Source organism: Corvus hawaiiensis, chromosome 4 (genome assembly GCF_020740725.1).
Source record: "Corvus hawaiiensis isolate bCorHaw1 chromosome 4, bCorHaw1.pri.cur, whole genome shotgun sequence".
In the NCBI taxonomy this organism is placed as follows: domain Eukaryota; kingdom Metazoa; phylum Chordata; class Aves; order Passeriformes; family Corvidae; genus Corvus; species Corvus hawaiiensis.
In genome coordinates this window covers 55,132,671-55,149,681 of record NC_063216.1, presented here as the reverse complement: position 1 = coordinate 55,149,681, position 17,011 = coordinate 55,132,671, and the positions used below count along the sequence as shown (strand labels likewise).

Genomic DNA, 17,011 nt, shown 5'->3' with positions numbered 1-17,011 from the left:
ATTCTCATTGCAGTTAATAGCTATATTTCCATAGAAACACTACAAATCTGTTTTAGTTGGGCATTTCCTAATGAACATGTTTGAAAGCACTTCTTAGATTACTATTAGAGAAAAAAAAAAAGTAAGAGAACATTAAATTCTGCAAAAATCTGTGTCTGATCTATCCTATAGATCTGGTATCCCTTCCAAAATAATTTAAAGACAAAACAAATACTAACCTTTTATTTGAAGGTAGTATCATTAAAGGTAGTCAGTATGCTTATTCTCCTGCTAGTTGCACCCAACCCTCAAAGAAAGAGATCCTATTTAGTACAATATGAGCCCAATGCTGACTTCCCCCTGTAGCTGAAGCCAGTCTGATTCAATGATGAGAATATTTCTGCTAATGGCCATGTGCAGTTTACACAATAGCCTTTTCTTTTGATCTGTAACTGAACCTGGAATGGGAAATGTATTCTGGAAATATTTAATTGTTCCGTGAGTTGGGCAAACATCTGAATGAAGTGTGTGCTGCAGGATTTGAATGAATAATTTAAAGAACATTATAAATAAAAATAATGCTCCCTTATGCTTTCTACCAAACCTTCCTAAAAGCTTTGTGACAGCCCAGAAGAAATGCTGGGAATAAGAGAGTAGTTGTTATTAATTGTATTTTGTAGATAAGGAAATTACTTCAGAAAGGTTAAACAAATTGCTCATGTTCACTGTGTGAATCAGTATCTGCTTTCAAGAACAGAGCGCAGTTTGGGCCCATGCTCGTGTAGCTCTTAGCATTTGCCTTTCCTGCACAGAAGACAGACTGCATCTTAAAGTTATCAAGATCATCATAGGATGTTAAGGTAAAACAGGCAGCGTTGGCATTGAAAGTTTTGTTACAATTTTTTTGGGGGGGGAAAAGAGAAACATGGTTTTCCCCATGTTTTCATCTGTCCTTTGTGGCAAATCACTTTGATCTCCTTGCCTGTAGAAGCATTACAGAATTTGCATTATGCAGCTGGTTCCATGTCCAGTCTGTGCAGAAGAGTGGAAGTATGGATTCCCTTTATCCAGACAGGGTGCGTATACTGAGGACAATATATAACCCTACACACTGCTTGCGGCAAAAAAATGAGGGGAAGGGAGAGAAGAAAGGAAAGGCTTGTTTCCATTAAAGGCTACATGTGCCCACATATTTTCTAATGGAAGGTATGGGAAATGGGAAAAACTGGAATGGCACAGCAACTGATGGTCTTCTCACAAGGTTTCAGCTAACGATGGCTGTGGGACAATAATACTAACTTTGGTGACTCTCTATAGCATACAGAGCAAAAAGTCCAGAAGACTGCCAATACTTCAGGAAGCTTTCTAGGAGACAAATAGTATTGGCAAATTGAAATAACACAAGTCCTTGAGTGCAAGAAGGATCCAGGCTGAGATGCATGTCCAGGCTGGACTCTGTGGCAGCTGGAGAAGCCAAGCTCTCCAAGGAAGTTACTGCAGGATGACAGTGGTTGAAATAAGATGGGTGAATTCAAAGTATTTTGTCTTTGTTCTTCTGGTGTTTGATTTTGACTGGCAAGATTTTAAAGACTGTTGCCTCTATGCATTATATTTATTTCATTAGTCACCTACAAAGAAGACAAGTAGTATAATCTACCTGTCTAGATTAGTTATGTACTCAGTGGAGGGAGACAGACTACTCAGGAGGGTGATTTATCACTTTTTTATGGAAAACCTCTTTTAGGACAGGAAGAACTGTAATCCAAAAGAACAGAGTGAGATAGGGGTGAGCAAGAGCCTGAAAATCTAATACACATTCAGAGAAACTTGAAAGTAGGTGGAGAAGGAGCTAATCTCAGTTCTACAGCTGTGAGTCATAGGCTATGGGTACACGAGCAAGGAATGGTGCCAGAGGAGTGGATCAGTATATAGAAACAACTAATGCTGAGGCTCCTGCTTCTACATTATAAACTGTCTTGGCATTTTACATTGAATAGATTTAATCTTATCCTCTAGCATAAATGACCATACAAAGTGTACTTTTGAAGCTGTTTGAATAATCAGTCACTGTTTTAGACCTTTCTGCCCCAGAAGGGATTGGAGCCTATTTGATGTCTATGCAAGACAGTGCTTTCAGTTTAGTTTTCTTTGAAAGAGCTCTTGTTTGTATGGACCAAAACGGTTCTGTAAACAAAGCCAGCTGGAGATCATGGTAGAATTTGCTCCTCAACCACTATTCCAAACCACAAACTCCAGGTAAACACTTAAAATGCTGAATGCTCTATTAGACATTTCATTTATATTCCGGAAGCTGTATTCTACTTGGTAATTTCAATTTTCTAATCCCCTTTTAAACTGGGGTAATAATGCTTCTCCCTTTTCACCATCCTGCTAAACTCCGGTGGTTTTTTTTATTGTGAAGTTATTGTAGTAATATGGTAATATTTACCTGCATGAAGCGGCCCTCTGAAGTTCCCAGATTAGCAATGGTAAGGTTCCCTTTGGTGAAGACAGATATCGAAGTTAACAGGACACTGTTGAACTGGCCCATGAACAAGTCAACCCGCTGCAGCGGAGTCGTAACTTCTAAGCGATATTCATCATCTTGTGCTCTGCAGTATGAAGCATTTCTTGAAAAAGCCTGTTTGAAAATGAAGTACAGATGAGTAGTCTTTATGAGTAGCAATAGATCTTTGTCAGAATGAAGTCATTTAGCACAAATGCATTCGACCAAAAGTATTTTAAAATGTTTCAAACTTAATTGCTTCATCAGTTATGATGTTCCATGAGGAAGGCAACAAGTTCTTAATGTTAAGGGAATGTTTCTTTTAACTTTTTAAATCGTGTCTGCAGGAATAAGACATAGGGTCTTTATTTAATTAGATGATATGGGTATAAGCACATATATCAAGGTATCCTTTCTCATAGTGACTTCCTTAATGCTGCTTCTCCAAGAGTCTGAGAATTCTTGTACTGCAGAGCCTGCCCAGTGACACACCTACTTCTAAAACAGCTTCCCAGAAAAAGATTTTCTAACAGCAATGTGATTTTTTATATTAAAATAACAATTTCCAATATTCTTCTTCGATTTTCACCACCTTTTTCAGAGATAAAGTGGAGAAAAAGAGAAAAAAAAGGGAGATAAGTTAGGAAAAATATGTTTCTGATTGTGGAGAAAAAGAGAAAGAAAAGGGAGATACATTAGGAAAAATATGTTTCTGATTGTATGTTTAAATGAAACTATGGGGAATCCAGATTTTGATAATTACTCAGATTATTGTATTGATCATATATGGTTCATGCACTATTTCATCTGATCTCTATGTGTCTTGAATGTACTAAAATAATAGCTGCATTTGCAGGATTTTCTCTTTCATTTTGGGAATAGAGATTACATGTTTTTAATTTTCATTGGAAAAAGTCTTGAACAATACACTTTAAACTATCTCTGAAGAAGAATATAACCTCCTAACAATTAAATAGTCATCTATTAACTGATAATTTCATTATTATTGATACTACATCATCTGTTTTGGGGACATTGTATAAAGATAATAACCAGGACTCACTTAAAGGATCTTTAACCAGTTTAAATTTGGAAGTCATGTAGCATATTCCCACTTTGACATACTTTATGAATAAACATTTAGGAAGATTATAAAGAATCTTATGGTGGTTCCTTCTGTTGAAATCAATAGTGAGCTTAATTTCTCCTATTTTTTTATTGATTTGTTTTTTTGTCTCAAACAGGTTTAAAAAAATCTTTTAAGACAGTCAAGAGTCTTTTTACTAAGTCAAATAGATCTGCATCATACCCTTAAAGAGCATGTAGGAGTAAAATTTTATTGTCTTCTTTTCTAGATTTAGATGTCTTTCCTCAAAGTATGAAAAAGAAAGCAATGACTGAAGAATTTCTTGTTGGCCTAACTCTGGTGAATTCCAGACTGAAACCCAAGGCATTGAAAATACTATCAACAAAATGTTCAGCCTAGTAGCTCAGTCCTTTGCAGTTGAATTGTGATGTTTCTGAGCTGAGCCCAGCAACAGCGCTTGCAGGTGAGGTTTACTGTGGTCCCTAGGAGTTGCAGTCAGCACTGATGCCAGCTTTTCTGAAGGTGCCCTGTCAATTTACTGTGCCATTTAGGTGAAAGACTGCATCAGACCAAATAAGCAGTTGAAATCTCTGTGCAGTGCCTTAATGATAGAGAAAAATGGCTTCCAAATTAGATCTGGTACAGCAGTGACTTAATAGTTTGGTTATCCACATACTAAAGGGTTTACTGTATTAGTTTTCTTATTAACTGTTAATATACAATGCATTTTGTTTAGCAGGAACTGAACTAATACTTTGAACTAGGAACACTGAACATACTTTAAGTATTTTTTAACCCAGTGTTTGAATGGGTTAAATCATCAATGGGCAAATTTAGCTTTTCTTTGTTTTGGCCATCAAACAAGTTAAAAGCTGTATTCTTTTGCACTCATATCCTACCAAGTCTAAAAGTATTTCTGAAACATCTGTGCAGATTACTCATACAATGAGTATGAATAGTTCAAGTGCAGAAAGATGTACAGTTTTCATGCTTTTTGAAATAAGGCAGATTTCTGATTTTACCCTCCCCCAACCTGGGATCTTTGCTCTTTCCTGTAGCTGCTTTTTTCCATAAGCAAAGACTTTGGAAAGAGATGTTTCAGTGCTAAGATTAAAGTACTTCCTCCTACATAGTCATTTCAGCACAATTCAAACATCTTAACATGCTGCCTCATGAAACCCTGTTCAAGCTCTTTGGAAAAAGTGGCTAGATTTTCCTGCTTGCCCTGACACCTTTCTTAGCTTCTCCAAAGTCAGCTCAGCCACAAAGTCAGCTCAGCCTTCCTCAGAGATGCCATAATTTTGTCTGTCTGCTGAAGAACCTGGAGATTGTTACACGTACGGTTCTTAAAAAACCTGGTGCTTCATGGATTAACCATAATGTAGGGTCGGCTGTTCGAGAAATAGGAAGGCTTTGATCTTTGAGTAGAAATGCAGAGATTAAAAGGCTACTTAGAAAACTAAAGGAAGATTGATAACAGGGAAAACTTTGGCAAAGAAGCTGCTTTAAATTAACACTTTTAAGCCAGATTCACTCTCTCTCTCTCTCCTTCCCCTCCTCCCTCCCAGAATACACATAACTATCTATTTGGCTGTCAATGCGGAAAAATAACTGATGTCAGATGATGCACTCGGGATATTATGCCAAGTTCCACTGAGAAATCACACAACTATTGAAATGGATGATTAGAGCACGGGTAAGTGCTTGGGTTCAGCTACATTGCTTCTCTTGTAGGACAAGAGGTGCCAATTGTGCCTGTGATTCATAGAGAGGCCTTTGTTAATGTTAAGCTGGCACAGGTGTGCCGCTGGAATGCCGTGAGGTGTGAGCAAGCCCTGCCTTACAGATGTGTCCAGAAGGCTAGAAGATAATTAATGTTATCTTATTTGTTCATACGGGAAGTTGTGGTGTTTTGGAATTTACCCTTGATTTGGTCCACAGAAGACAAACATGCCAAAAAAGTCTCTAGACATCACTGACCTGAGCTATCAGGAGCTGTCACTGTCTGAAATATTTTTTTCGTGGTCACTGAATATGACATATAAACCATCAGTTAGCTGCAAAACAGAGTTGCACATTTGAAGCCAAAAGTGAAAAGCGGGGAGGAATTCTTACAGAAATGAATGAAAATCTCAGAAAAATACCTGATTAGGTCAGTGTCAGAAAAATGATCCAAAAGCCTAGTCTCTAGTCTAAATACTATACTCAGGGAAAAAAAATCCAAATATATTTTTGTCAACTTTTCTCTAATTTTCAGTGACTGCAAATTGGAGAAACGCTCCTCCAGGCTCTTCTAGAGCTGGTCAAAACCTGCTCTTCTTAGTTAAGTGAGGTGCTCATATAGAAAGTGATATTATGTATAATGTCTGGAATAAACTGGTAATCAATGACTTAATCACTGCAGAACATTTAATACTGTCTTATGAGCCACTTGGAAGACATCATTAAAATTAAATTTTAATTTGACAAATTGGAGAAATGGTCTGAAAGTAACTAGGTGATATTTCCTAGGGTCAATCACAAAATACTGCCGTTACAAAGTAAAGTTCAAATGAAAGTAGGAATATGCATGAGTTTTTGTGGTGGCTGGTTAGCCTGTGGCACAAGGGACACAGAAAGCTCTTGGTAAGATGGTCTCTGATGCCAGAGACTCAGTGGTCATGGTGAGGGAAAGAAGCCTCTCCTAAAATGCCATGTTCTGTTATGGTAATCTACCCCAGTTCTGTGTTCATGGTTGGATGTTGGCTCTTGCCCTTCACCACTCCCCCAGAGCTTCCCCATTGGTCCCCGTTCCCTAGTCCCGCCTCTTCCCCGCCCCCGGATAAAACCCTGAGTTCGCCATTGTTCTCGTCTTTTGTCTCTGAGCCTTCGACAGTGTAGAGGTGCTGTTCTTGATACACTTGAATTTTCTGGGTAGTTTGCATTATTACTCTTCAGGTGAGAAGTGCATTTGATCATGGCTTCTCTCCATTGAAAGCCAAGAATGTAATTCTGTCCCAAATAATTCAGTGAAGCCAGGTTGTTGTCTGAGGATGTGAGTGACTTCATCATCATCATGGTAATGATGATTCTTGTAATCCTATGGAAGGGAAAGATGAATCATATTGTAGGGCTCACTTTTACCAGTGGAAGCCAATTCATGTGCTAAACAGTTCCCATAGAAGCAGAGCCACTGTGCCTCTGGTTTCTTCTTGACCAGTGAACAACACCTTGAGGGTGTGTAGGTGCTGTGAACTCAGTCCAGTGTTCATGCAGGATGGAACATGTCTGGGACAGGGGACTGGGTTCTCTGTTTCTAAGAACTTCTGCTGAGGCAACGAAGCTTTACTCTAAAAGGTAGAAGAGTTGTTTTCCTCTTTTTGTTTTAAACAAAGAATTGTTTCCCTCTTCTTCATTCCTCCTCTTCCCAATACTCCTCATGTATTTGAAAGCAATTCAAAGATTTTTATATGAAATACAGAGAAGGCATGTCCCTTTCTTAGAATAAAATGTTTAAAATAACTCCATCAGTGTAAAATTTTACACAGTATCATTTCACTAACTCTTAATACTTGTTGCTTTGATCTACTTCACCACTAAAATGAGATGGGGGAAGGAAGTCACTGAACTGATGCTCCACTTAAAGTAATAGGTAAAAAAACATCAACATGTTAAATGTAATTAGTTAATACAAATTAAGATGATTTCATGTTCTTTTGTCAAGATCATTCAAAGAGTTATTTGCTTTTGTCATTGAACAGTACTGCATTAGTTCTCATAATCTGGTTAGTGCATTAGCACTAAGTAAATCCTATTGATTCAGCAGACAAAATGGACCTAAGTAATCTTTGCATTTTGCTGATTTCCCTTATATTAATTTAGCATTTAACTCAGTATACAGATTATCAAAGAAGAGGTGTTGACTAATTACACATTTTTAAGAAATAAAGTAATGCATTGGAGATATTGTGCTGATGAAAGCAGTTTTGCTGTACATTTGTAGTGTCTATCAGGTGCATTTTTCATAGAAGTCCTTATTAACATGGAAGCTGTGGTGAAATAGAAAAGCTGGGAATTCCACCTAGACCAGTTATCCAAAGATAACGCTGAGTGTGGGGACTCTTATTCCAACAAAACATTGCACAACAACTGCATGCCTAGCCAAAACAGTGGTGCAAGACATGTGGGACAGAAAGAAGTCCAGAAACTAGAAGAAAATCATGCAATTTGCCCTAATTTCCACAGGCTGTGTACAAAAGCGGGTGACATCCACTTCAAGAAAATTAAGCTCTCATTATCACTTCCTGCAATATCACTTCTCTAGCATTTCTTTGTTTTCTCACACCCTGTAGACAGTGCAAGTAATAATTTCTTGTGACTTACACTTGCTTTCTGAACCATTTATGCCATGGATCTTCCTCCTCAGCATTATTATTATTTTTTAATTTACTGTGGGATTTGATTCTGGTTTTACTTGTATGTTTGGAAATGAGGAGTAATTCCACTCTGATGCAAAAGCTGTGTGAGATCAGAAACCCACATGCCACCTAGAAAGTTTGAGTAACACAGCTCTCTCCTGGATAATAATTACCTACTCTTGCTTTAGTGAGCAATAATGATGGCCAGATGTGGTCCTGAGTCAGAATAAATAGAATAAGTAGAAAACTGCTGAGGTAAGGTGGGTGCTGAGTGAGCTGAAAGGCAGATGTCTGCTTTGTCAAGACTTATGTGTGTCTCCGTTTTTTGGCAGCAGAACATAAGGAAAATTCATTGCTTGCTTAGATGTGTCAACCACCTACCAAAGCCAGGTGGACTCAGATCTGCATACAGTGCACTGCATAATCAGCTTCTCTTTCTCTGGAACTTGGAATTGTGCTTAAAGAAATCCAAGCAGATCTTTCAGAAAGGGCTGATATGGTCCCATTGCAGAATAGTCATCATCAGAGTTGATGTGAACTTAATCTGGGATTAAGGAGTCTTAGAATTTGGTCTGAACCCAGGAAAAGAGGCTCAGATTTGAATATTATATATCTTTAGGGAGTGTCCTTAGCACTACATAACTACTAGCATATATTTTGGACATCTCTTTTTTTGGGACTGTAAAATTTTTCTAGTTTGCAGGGCTACGTAGGATAAGAAAATTTTTCTTTGTCCAGTTCTAGTCTTTGGATTTATTTAAGGGGCTTCAGAAACTGAGACATAAAAGCCACATGACCAGATATCCATTTTAACAAAATAAAAATTACTTTCTGCCTGAAATTATTTCTGTGCAATTACAGAGAAAAGCAGCAGAGTCACTTTTCCACACTAATAACCAATAGGGAGCCCAGCCTTCAGTGGAAGAATTTGATTAAAAAGTCTGGAAATGGAACATTATTAGTGACTCTGGCTGATAAATCTGTGTCTGTTGCAGAAAATGGTAGTTTAATGGATACCACTTTTTCACAGAGAAATCCACCTTTCATCAAGAAGATGATAAAATGCCAAGCAGCAGCACTGGGAAGAAAGCAAAGACAGGTCTCTAACAGGACATCAGAAGGAAAACTGTAGTTTTGGCAGCAGTTGGTGACTAAGAGGTTAGTCCCCAAACTCCATAGCTCCTGGAGCTCGGAAGAGTCTGCAAAGATATCTACTGCTAGGGGTGGTGTGGTACTCTCCAAAAAAACTCCCTGACCTGCCTTTTTCCTTGCCTTGTCTTTTTCTCAGGAACTCCCTCATGAGGGTGTCCATGTGGCCAGTCCCAGAGATGAAACAGCCCTTACTGCTGTAGCCAGGTATTTGCTAAATCCAGCCCAGCCTGAGATAACCTTACCCAGACCCACACCTATGCTCATACCACACCCCTACACACTCATACCTGTGTCTCTACCCATGCAGTTTAACTGGAGTGCAGACTCTCCCTGCAATCCCTTCTGCCAGGCTGTTTGCCCCAGTCAGGTTTTCCCTGGCCAGGTGGGTAGGTGGCCATGTAGCTAATGGTGGAGAGGAGCTGGCTGGTGAGCACACCCTGCCTTGCACTCCACTGGTACAGGCACAGCGGAGACCCTCGGTACTGCCAGGACTTACGGCAGACAGGCAGCGAGGGCAGGACAGGAACGTGGATGCAGCCTATCCCCTTATTACTAGGGTTTAAGCGTATCTTAAAGGATGCCAGTGCACTCTGCCCATCATTCTGCCCTCATTTATTGTCCTGAGATGTCAGAACCCCATAGAGGAGCTTGCATACGGATGGGAACAGATTTTGTGCCCAGGCAGATTACTGTATGCCATCTGATATAGCATTTCCAGAGGAATAAATGACTGAACTAATCTAACGGATTCTGGTGCCTGACTTTTAGGGAAAATATTCAGTCACGTTCTACTCACAATATAAAAACACCTTCATGCTGTGAGATGATCTAAATAATTTACAACAACCCATTTTAATCAGAGATATGTGGTGTTATTTTTAAACCTGCCAAAATTTTAAGCCAAATGGTGTGGGATATTACAGTTACAGGGCCTCAAAAGAGTTATTTATCTCTGTTTATTTTATTAAATATTCTTAGACACAACCTTAAGATGACAGATCAATAAGTGCTTTTGTGGTTTCCTGATAGAAGGCAGCAATTATTTTCTTCCATTACAATATAAGCATAACCTAATTTTACTCATCTATCATGTGTGTAATGGTAATAAAGAAGCATCACCATGTGTTTATTTTACTCTCACTTTATCTTTTGTTTTGGTGATCTTCTGTTTTCCTTTCAGGTTTTCCAATAGTTTGTGCCTTTCATTTAAGAGGAGTTGTGACCAGTTTATCTTGCTTTGTGACACTTGCTGGGAACATGGTGGCAAAAGCCTGTCTGTGGTTTCTCTTTTCCTGTAAGGCCTAAGTATTTTAAGCTTTCACCTGAATTTACTTGTAAAAAAAAGAAGACATAAGATCTTTACAGAGCTGAATTTGGATTTCATTTTTAGAGGTGCTTTATCACGTAAGTCCATAATGATTGAAGTCAGGTAATTTGGCTTACACTTTTTTAGCACATAAGAGATGCAGAAAGGCCAAACAAAGCCTGTAAGATCATGATCTATCTAACGACAACTGAAATGTATAGTTGAGATTGTCAAGGCTAAAATCAGCTCATTTTTCTCACTTGAAAAATAATATTTAATCCATGGTAAAGATGCACACTAATGGACTGTGTCTGCAAATGAAGTAAGCAGCATTTGTCTCCTCATCTAAACACACTTCTGCTTTGAGGATACCACACTGGGGCTGATAATGACTAACTGACCAAATAAACTCTGCTTAAAGGCTACATCCAGTTTTCTCTTTGTTGTGGGAGATTCCTGAACAGTGATTCAAAACCCCCTACAGCAGCTACCTCTCAGATATCTTTGTCCTGACTCGACCAATAAAACCTCCTTACTATTACTCCCATTTTTTCTTTTAATTCAAAGCCAGTTCTGTTTCCATCTTGCTGTCATTTAAGTGTCAGCCAGCTTTTCACTGAAGGGAATTATTACGCAGCACTAACTACTCACAGCTCTGCTGCAGGACATCTGACATCAGTCAGATGCTACATCGGATTCACTTCTCCTAACCCTGACTTCAGTGAGCCCAGGTTTTGGCTTAATATGTATTACACTTAAACACAACTGGAAATGTTTTATTTCAATTTGATGAAGTTTTCCATGAGCACTGGAGTAAGTGAAGCACAGTTGTGTCTGGATTTATATCTCGTGGTTGGTTGACTTTGCTCTTCAACTAAGCTCTGATGGAGACTTTTTTTCCATGGAGCAATACCTTCTTCAGTCCTTGTGAGTCCTTCTGATGTTTATAAAGGGACTCCTAAAATTTCATCAGTTTCCATAGCCTGAGCCTATGTGGGATCTGTCTCTGGATTCACACTTGAATTCACATCTTTTAAGATTTCTTACTGCTGAGGCTGTAAGGATAACTAACAGAAAGACAGACCTAAAATAGCACGACCACATAAACTTCTTTTCTTTAGAAAACAAGGCCAAAACTGAACAAATTTTGTCAATCACATCAAGATGAGTGGAAGTTTTTCTTATTTTTTCTTTAAATATGAGAAGAACAAGTTGAAGAAGTGTTTTAGATGTATCATTCAGGTTTATTTTCATCTAATTCTACCTTTAGAAGCCTCAGATTAAACAGTCCTGAGGGACAGCCACTTAAAAAGATAGACTACCGGAAGTCCAACAAAATTACGTACAATTGTCTTATGGGACTTTTTTTGATAACATGAAATGGCCTTCATCAATCAGACTCTAACTGTAAATTATCAGAGAGCACTTCCTTGCAAAGCATGCTAGAGGCTCATTTTTCTTTTTAATGTTGAAGTTAGTGGTATACCATATTCACTGCTGGACTGTTTTCACCATCCTATGACTTAATTTTGCAGTGGTCAGTGCCTTTCACTTGCATCAGTGGTCTGTGGTTTTATTCTTTCAACATCAAAGAGAAAGATCATCTTGGCTACATTACAAAAACAAGTTTTGAACTTCACGAAAATAAACTGTGACAAACTCTCAGATTTTATAAAAGCTTTCTTTTAAGTTGAAGGTGACTTACAAAAAAGGGAAAAATGTTTTATGCCCTCATGTACACTTTTACAATGTACAAAGAAGGGGCTAAGAAGAGTTTAGGGGTTTGAGACTTTTTTTCTTAATTAGCATTTAAACTCCAGCAAAATCAGAAAAGACCAAATTTGACATTTTTGGGACAAGCATAAGAAATAATGTGCTTTCGTTCTTCTGCCTGCTCCTTCCCTTCCTTCACATTCCAACCCTTCAGGTCTATTTTACACACCAGAGAAAAACAGGTGTATAAAGGATGGTTGGCAAATTCTTGCCAATCGTTTTGGCTAGTTGAAACCTGAAAAACCTCAGAGGACCCTTTTTACTGAAGCTTAATGAGTCCTCTGGAATAAAGCAAAGGAAATGGAAGGGTAAAGCTTGACAGTCTTGATATTTCAGTGTTAAGCAAACAATCAGGACAAACATTTCTGACTGCCTTTATGCCATTTAAAAGAACCACAAGAAATCACAGAAACATTTTTCCCTTTATTAATTTAATGTAGCAGAAATCAGAGCTTTGATGACATTTCTTGAAAATAGGCAACTATCATAAACATGTCCACAGTTTGAGACATTCATTCTGATATGCAAAGCAGCAGAGCCTGGAAAAGCTTTTGAAACATGAAAGTACTTCCCAGCATGTGAAAAGTGGCAAATTATTCTGTCAATATTTTAATGGTACGCTTTGCTTTGAAGAGATCACCTTATGAAATGGGTGTATAGGCAAGTGCAGAATGAGATAAGTTAAAGGCCACGAGCTTTAAAGACAGTCATTCACAAATCATATACCCCAGGAATATAGAATAAAGTACTTTCAGAGAAGGACAATATTTCTTGTTAAAAGTGAACTGAAAAATGAAAAAAAAAAAAAAAAAGAAGAGGATATTACTACCCGAAATGAAAAATTAGGACAGCAATAACACAGTAAAGAGAGATAAGCTACTGTGCTGAATGTTTGCTAACTTGTTTTTAGTCCCTGAAAATTGCCTGTCCCCCTCCTACAAAAAAGGGAATAAAATGCTATGTCTGTTGGGGCTGCTGTATCAGCATCCACTGGCAATGCCTACATCTGTGTTGAACACCTGGAGCCTGCTATAAGCAGTCATTCCCAAGATGCCAAGGCTGCTGTGGTTATGCTCAGACTGTGTCAGATGGCCTCTGAGCACGTTCCTGCTACTGGGGAGAAGCCACAGGGTCTCTGCAATGGGTTCCTCTTCCCAGACTGCCCTGTCTCACCTCTGGCAGTGGGGAGCAGCTGTTCTCTTTGACGAAATGGACTCCCACCTCTAACCAGGACGTGTGTCAACATCCTAAATTGATGCCCTGTGCTGAGCAGCTGTGCTGAAGAGGATACTGGTCATACTTGGGGTGAAGAAGGCCCGTGGCTCCCACTTTTACTTCGAGCTGTCCCAACAGTGGGAAATGACAGATACCATCCACCTCTAAATGCAGGTTGAGCTGTTGATCTGTCCTGACACAGGCCTCATACTGGCTTAGCAGAGCCCTGCCACAGAGGCTCTGGCCCTCTGGTAGAAGACAGCGTGCCACCTCTGAGCTCCAAATTTCTTGTTTTTGAGAAAAGAAAGATCCCCAGATAGGATATTTAAGTGCCTGCTTCATAAGCAGGTGATACAAAGTTCTAACGTTTCATGTTCCAAAGTAACTGTTAAAACTACTCAATTCCCAGACTCTGTATTTCTTTTACAAGACCTGAAACCAGCACAGACATTGGCCAGAAGGGAAAGGGAAAATTTCTGTGCTTCCTCTGCTCACAGAATTTCATATGGCTGGAGAGCAGCAGTCTCCCAACGTCATGGTGTACAGAAAGGCAGCCCTCCTACCCAAGACTACCTGAGCCCTCATTCAGATACAGATTTCACTGACACTTATTTCATGCAGAAAACTGATGTCAGTTGGACTGTTTCTGTACTGAGCATGAGTAACTACATTACAATCTGGCTCCTCATGACATATTCCAAACCAGCTCTTTCATTTATTTCTGAGAAGGGCAGTGATTCAGCATTAACGTACTTTTAAGTATGTGATGTTTTTCAGGGACTCTTCAGTGCACATGAATATGAATGTTTATGAATACTTTTTTTTAATAATAAAAGAAATAACCGCCTAAATGTTCAATTTATCTGCATCATAGTTTCTCAAGCAAAAACCTACATTTTTAGCCCCATAAAAACCTCAGTGATTTTCAGAATCATTTTACAGGAACTAATCCTTTTAGAGATGAATCAACAGCAATGCTAAGCAACCTGCAATGATCAGGGACTTACATTTTGTAACTGAAACTGAAGGAACAGCTATGTGGCAATAGAGTAGGCAAAGAGAGAACAAAAGTCCCAAAATGTAACAAATCAATTATCACTTACCCTATTCAAGCAGTATTTGCTCTCTTTCCCATAAAAGTGTTGGAGACATTTCATGTTCTGCTTGTCAACAATCTTGTTGAAGAACTCATTGATGGTTCGCACAGAGACGGCACAGACAGCAGATCTGTTGGTTGGTTCAGAAGAGTCTGGTTTGCTTTGTGCAAAAACACCATAAAGGATATCATCGTTGAGCCCAAGGCCCATTTCGTGTGCTAGAGATGCGCCAGGCTTGCTTACGTAGGCAGCTTGCAAAATGTTGAATACCTCCTTTCGGATGGACCTCTTTCTTCTCTTTTCAGTAAAAATGCACTCAAGAGGCATTTCCATGTAGGAACGCATCTCTGAGTCTAAAGTGCAGAAGCGGATAATTCTAGTGTGAAAAGATTGTGAGTCAAGAGTTTCTCTCTGTACAGTCAAAAAATAGACAAAGTGATCATTTTCAAAGGCATGGACATACTTAATGGGATACGAGTCACGGAACTGAGGGAGGATATCTATATAAGATTGATCTGTGAGAAACTCAAAACCATCCTGTGTTTCTTTTAATCTTCTAACCGATATTGAATGCAGCACATGGGGAGGCTGAAATGTAGATGTCACAGTATTTCCAACAAAGAAGTTGACAAACCTGTCCTTTTCAGTCACCAAAACTTTGGTTCCTAAAGTGCTAACAACACAGTCAGGACAGTTATCTGCTTCTGCATCCACCTGGGGTGAGTACATGCAGTGCACCTCGCTTTCAATGTCAGCAGGGTTGTCAGGGTGAATGATGTGACGGTGGCAGATGCCTCCGGACACACTCCCACAGCTGATGAGCTGATCATCATAATAAGTTTCTAAAAGCAGTGCCATGTTGACATTATCCTTCCATACGCTGTTAGATAAGTTGGCTTTATCTCTGCAATCTTCACATGGTGCACAGTCAGGGTTCTCCAAAACAGGCCCAGTCTTGTACACAGAAATGTTCTGAAGAGTTTCATTTAGTACATAAATCTTGTTGACTGCTCCAATATAAACATGATGCTTATATAAAACTACATTCTGAATTGGTGTTTCTGCGATGAAGTTAGGAAGATCATATTTTACACTAAGATTCATCTCTGATTTTTTAGCTGCTTCTTTGCATTGTCCATGGCTCCTCTGCAGCAAGGCAAGCAGGAATACAATAAACCCAGAAGGATATGCAGTAAAAGGCTTCATTGTCAGAGATCTAATCTGTCAAAATATATTTAATGGAAAAACTGGTTATATTTCATATAGAAAATCGTCAGTTTATCAGACAACAGAAATCTGTTTTTAGGCTGCATGTAGTAGCTGAACTATTTCAGTTTAAGAAGTGTTGCAATCTTACTTAGTGTCATAATAGTTGTGCTAGAAACGACTATAATCCCTGTTCTTTGTGGGTGCCCATTTCACTGCCTTTAGAACAATTCACAGAAGGATTTTCTTATGATGAATTTCTCAAGACCCCTCGGCATGTTGCAGAGCAGCAAAAGAGAGAGGACTACTTCCACACTGGCATTAAACCAGATGACTGATACGGTTTAGAACAGGATGGTGTACACATAGTTGAAAGCAAAACTGCCCAGGACGCTTAGGACACAACTGCACACAAAGCAGTTGGAGCACTTCAATGTGTGGATATAAGGTATTTGTCAAGTCCTCAAGGGGCTGAATGGGTTCCTAGCACAGCTGATCAAAAGTAAGAAATAGAAAAGACATGAACTAATGTGAAAATTTAGCTGGAGTGGACTTCTATTCTGTTGATATTTTTGATTAACCAAGAAAGAGCCACTTCTCCACCAGACCAAAGCAAGAAACCCTTCTCTCTCTCTCTCTCTCTCTCTCTCTCTCTCCTGCCAGCTCCCCAAATCACTGTCTTTCATAAAGGCCCAGTTTGAAAAAAAAATGTCTTTTTTCAGCCAGCCCTATTTCTTGGAATAGTCATTCTCCCTAGTGTTGACAAGGCTTTGTAATGTATTATTAGAATATTTTATGCATCATGTGGTGCCTGGCATGTGCAAGCTTTATTTTAGGCCCTGTACCACAGCAGTAAGTCACTCTGGTGAGCCTTACAAGATACAGGCATATTGCTGTATTGTAAACAAAGGGCTATCGAGTGACCTACAGCCATTAACTGATGAAATCAAACCACCTAGCACTTCTGTCTTTTTTTTACATCTCTGCACAGTTGTTTGATGTGGCTTGAAAAACCAAAGGCAGATGACTTGTGTGATATTTCACCCCCTTGAAAGATCAATGAAATGAGCTGTGGTTATGAGCGTTTCAGTGCAGTATCCACACTATGCCCTGTCACACCAGACATTTTCTGTTAACATCATGACACAGTTGTTAAGCCAAATTTAGCTTCTTCGTGGAGAAAACAATTATGCATTCTAACAGCAATATGATCACATACTTTGGGAAAATCCTTCTAGTTTGACTATAGTTAGGCAATTGTTGCTAATCAAGAAATGCTTGTGACCACTGAAA

The 17,011-nt window shown here is 39.0% G+C and overlaps 1 protein-coding gene across 6 annotated transcripts in view; it reads right to left on the bottom strand.

The window, feature by feature from the left end:
- The window catches only part of MET (MET proto-oncogene, receptor tyrosine kinase), an 87,766-nt gene that overhangs the window by 52,052 nt on the left and 18,703 nt on the right, over positions 1-17,011 (bottom strand). For 5 of the 6 annotated variants that reach the window (XM_048301882.1, XM_048301880.1, XM_048301879.1 and 2 more), the window contains 2 exons: positions 14,519-15,733; positions 2,429-2,620 (listed from right to left, as the gene is read on the bottom strand). In XM_048301882.1, the coding sequence (XP_048157839.1) occupies positions 2,429-2,620; positions 14,519-15,718 (1,392 nt within the window). In that variant the 5' untranslated portion in view covers positions 15,719-15,733. The remainder of the gene's footprint in view (positions 1-2,428; positions 2,621-14,518; positions 15,734-17,011) is intronic. The other variant, XM_048301877.1, reaches the window with a different exon arrangement.